Genomic DNA, 4016 nt, shown 5'->3' on the forward strand with positions numbered 1-4016 from the left:
GCTGAACCACTGCGAAGAGAAAAGCTCCATCTTAGTGAGTATCTTTTTCAACTAAGCTGAGAAAAGCCTGCACAAGTTTTGTCCTCGCTTTTCTCAGGTGGCTTCCAATTTCCAGAAATGCCAAATGACCAAGAGGACACTGCTGGCTTAGATGGAGCACTCGTAGGTGGCTCAGGTTGAATGGGGAATATAGCAACACCTGGGGAGCAGGGAGGGATCACAGGGGTGGTGAAATCTGGGTGCTTCATTAGAGGACCTTTTCAGTGGAGCATATAAACACACATCTTGGCTGCAATGATGTTAATGGGATTTAAACACATGCCTAGGCATTGTGATGAGCAGAGCTGATTTGTTTACATGAGAGCCGAAGAGAACTTCCCCTTTTTTCATGCACCAGAACCATTTTAAAATCAATGTGTTTATGCATCTGTGCATGTGAGAAAGGAGAGTTACCCTTCAAAAATGCAGGTTTTATTGTTAGAATATACTGTAGGTAAGGAAGCCATACGCACTTTGACAGTTTTGACCCCATTCGCCTATTTCTTCACTTGCAGAAGCTCATTGTTTTCTGCTTGTTGTCACTAGGCGTAATATATGATGCCAGGTGCTAATAGAAACAAACAAACAGACGGAGAAACAGAGAAAGAGAGCAGAAATGTTTCTGATTTGGTGTGCAACAAATGACCTGGAACCTCTTTTGTGATCATAGCAAACGGCGAGAAGACTGGGAGCGATCAATCTTTGTGCGATTAAAAGAGGGAGGCTACAGGCTGCGGGAGAACATCCTGTTCCATCTGTATGTGAGCACTTCACCCTGCGGAGATGCACGTCTCAACTCCCCCTACGAAATCACGACTGACTGTAAGAAAAAAATCTTACCTCTCCTTTTTTGCATGGGTTTTTCCTTTTCTATGATCAGTCCCTATTTCTTTCTTTGCTTGCAGAAAGGGTTTCACTTGAAAGTAGTAAACACTGCAGGCTGTGTGGTGCGTGTGTGTGTCTGTGTAACTGGTGCTAGGTCCCATGTGCTAGGGGAAGGCGTGCAGGGAAAATCAGAGCTGGGCAAGGCCGTGGGAGACTGTTCCACGTGCCTGAGGCTCAGTGGCTCTGCTAGGGAATATAGCCCAAATATCCTGCATATCCTGCTAGGAAATGCAACCCCAGCAGTAAATAAATGCCCTGGTAAGGGTCCCCATGATCAGAGAGATCCTTGGAGCCACAGCCATGGGCTGGACCAGAGGATCAGGGCTCTAGCTGGGGATGCATAGACTTTTCTCAGGGTTCAGGCAGTATGTACAGGTTGAAGGGCTGCATTTACACTAAATCTGAGCTGTCCAGGCTGCAGCAGCTGGAGTCTGAAGTAGAGCAATGGTATGATATGGCATACAATATTTGTAGTACTGATTGAAGGTCAGACTGTCTCCAAATACCACCCATCCTTGCAGCGAATAATGTTAAGATTCTTCTGGAAAGGATCCTTCCTAGGCCATCCTGCCTATGTCAAATCAACTGCATGGTCATTTCATGGCAAATGGGCTAGATGGAGTCCATGAGGCCAGCCTTGGAGTCCTTGGGCCCATACCTATGGCATTTAAGCAGAAACATGGTTTTCCAGGGATTTCTCCTCTAGAGGTGATTCTGCAAGTGAGGTAAGCAAATTGGGTCTTGAGCCTGTGTGTGCCACCAACAGAGCTGCAGAGCTTGTTGTTCAGGAAGAGATATCCCATCTCCACCACCATGACCCAGCACTCCCGTCTCATTACTCCTCCTGACTTGCATGTCTGTGTTACTGCCCTGCTATCACAGAGGCATGTCCTTGTTGAGTTCCCACTGCACCAGCTTTACCCTTGCCTAGTCACAGGGAATGCCCCCAACAAGGGACAGAGGACTCAAGAGGTCTGGGGCTTGTTATCACACGTGCCTGTCACCCCATGATCCAATGCACAATGCACAAGGTTGCACTCTTATCTCTGCCCCTAGGTATTGCTTCTCGTACACGCATTTTACAGTGCTGTAATATCCATAGTGCTGGCTGCTAAATGTACATGTAATGAGAAATAGTCCTTGCTCCGACTATCCTGAATGTGAAGCAGGCAAGACAGAAGAATGGATGGAAGAGGAAACATAGACACAGGAATGTAAAATTAATCATCCAAGGTCACACAACGACCTAACTTCCTCACAGGCAAATCTATCATACAGTAGGTTCACTCCTGGTTCTTATTTGTACAAGTTATTTATTAATGATTAGGTATTATTCTTTCCAGACTGGAACCTTTTTGTCATGGGTGAAACAGCAGTTTGCTGGGGAAAGAAAGCAGAATGCACCTACTCAGGAAGGAAATACACTTCCTTATCTGGCATGATTTCTACATTCTGTCAGCAGGGTTTATAAAATGAAGAAAAACAAGTAAGGGTTTAAAAAGCAAACAGCAAATTGTCAAATTCCTGGTAGCAAAATAAAGACACATATCCTAAAAACAAAATTAAAAATAAAAAAGTATCTAAGAATATCGAAACCAAAGAGATTTTTGGCCTCCCACTTTATGTGTGTATTAAAGCATATCTACAAAGGCTTTATATTTGGTTAAAGGCACTCATGTTTTCCAGGCAGGCTGCCTGAGGCACCCCTTACCTGACATCCGAAGTGGAAGCACCAAAATCTGTAATTACATTTAAAATGTGGTCCATTCTCAAGAACAACCGAAAGCTGTCCAGGCTGGATTCTACATCCATGAATCAGGAAGTGGGTGCTTTGGGCAGCTAACAGCCAGCACTGTCTATTGATATGAACCCAGCCCTGGAGGTGCTTGGCTCACAGTTGTGCTTGGCTCATGGATTGCTTCAGAAAGCACGTAGATCTACCAGGTAACGAGGGAATGTTTCTTTACATAACAGGACATGCAGGAAGTTGTGTTTAAAAATATATAATCAAGTAACACCTGACACATACAATAAAATTATAGTTAGTCACATAAATCCCTTTCACATTGATTATTACACCAGAAAGGGCTGTGTGGCTTAACCAGACTTACAGTGATTCAATAGAAGGGCTTGAAGGGGCACTACATCTGGTTTGCAATTCACTCTTTTGAGCAGATCCCTCTACTTTTGTCCTGTGCTCTTAAAATAATTTAGCATTGTGTAAAAAGCCATGTTGCCAAAAGCTGTCCTTCAGCGAGATAAGCATTTCCTTTCAGCTTATATTATCCCAGAGACATCTGGGAAGATAAGTATTTTATAATGTTTATCATGCAGATCTTCTCTTTTCTTTTTTTTCTTTACCAAAGAAATAACCTTTCTTTCATCCAGTAATGACAAGAAACTCCAGATGAATGTTGTTTCATTTCTCAAACAACAAAGAAGCCTCTCCTAGAGCTAGTGCAAGCCATCAAACGTTACTGATTATTCTCTAAAGATGCATTAACATTTAAAAACAGTGTCTCGCCATGTGGTTTCTGGTTTTGCAAAGGAATATGATAAGCCTTTATCAATACAGGGAGTGAGTAAAATCCACTTCTCAAATCTCCTTCCAAAAATTTCCTATTATCCACCGTGTCTCCCCAGCACCCTCAGGGAGGCCTCACATTTCCTTCTTATGAGCTTTGTTCTGTTAAGGGAGATAAGCTAGCATGCACTTGAAACCCAGTTTACTTCTTACTGGATAGTGCAGAGTACCAAGTTAGCGGCATGTGTAAAAGTCTGACCTTACCATGGTCCATGTGAACAGCTGCAATGCAGAGGAGCAGTCCAGGGAGCCCACACCCATGCCAGGTTCATCAGGAAAGTAAGAGATTAGGGACAAAAATGTAAAATCTCACTTTGATTTGCAGTGGTGACCTTCCTGGATCAGGGGTGAGCTGAGTCATTTGTTGATACATCCTTAGGCAGCTCTAAAGGAGAGGCAAAATCCAGGGAGATCAGGGCTGCTTTGAACACGGAAGGGTTTTCTAAGTCTTTCTTGGTGCCTATAGGGCAGACGGTTGGAAGAGCTTATGGGGGGGGGGGGGGGGTCA

The 4016-nt window shown here is 43.9% G+C and overlaps 1 protein-coding gene across 1 annotated transcript in view; it reads left to right on the plus strand.

Annotated features, from left to right (window-relative positions):
- The window catches only part of ADARB2 (adenosine deaminase, RNA-specific, B2 (non-functional)), a gene marked incomplete at its 5' end in the record, with an annotated part of 106483 nt that overhangs the window by 69184 nt on the left and 33283 nt on the right, over positions 1-4016 (plus strand). The window contains one exon of the mRNA XM_010014088.1: positions 710-861. Within this exon, the coding sequence (XP_010012390.1) occupies positions 710-861 (152 nt within the window). The remainder of the gene's footprint in view (positions 1-709; positions 862-4016) is intronic.

This window comes from Nestor notabilis, unplaced genomic scaffold (assembly GCF_000696875.1).
Source record: "Nestor notabilis isolate BGI_N333 unplaced genomic scaffold, ASM69687v1 scaffold630, whole genome shotgun sequence".
Classification (NCBI taxonomy): domain Eukaryota; kingdom Metazoa; phylum Chordata; class Aves; order Psittaciformes; family Psittacidae; genus Nestor; species Nestor notabilis.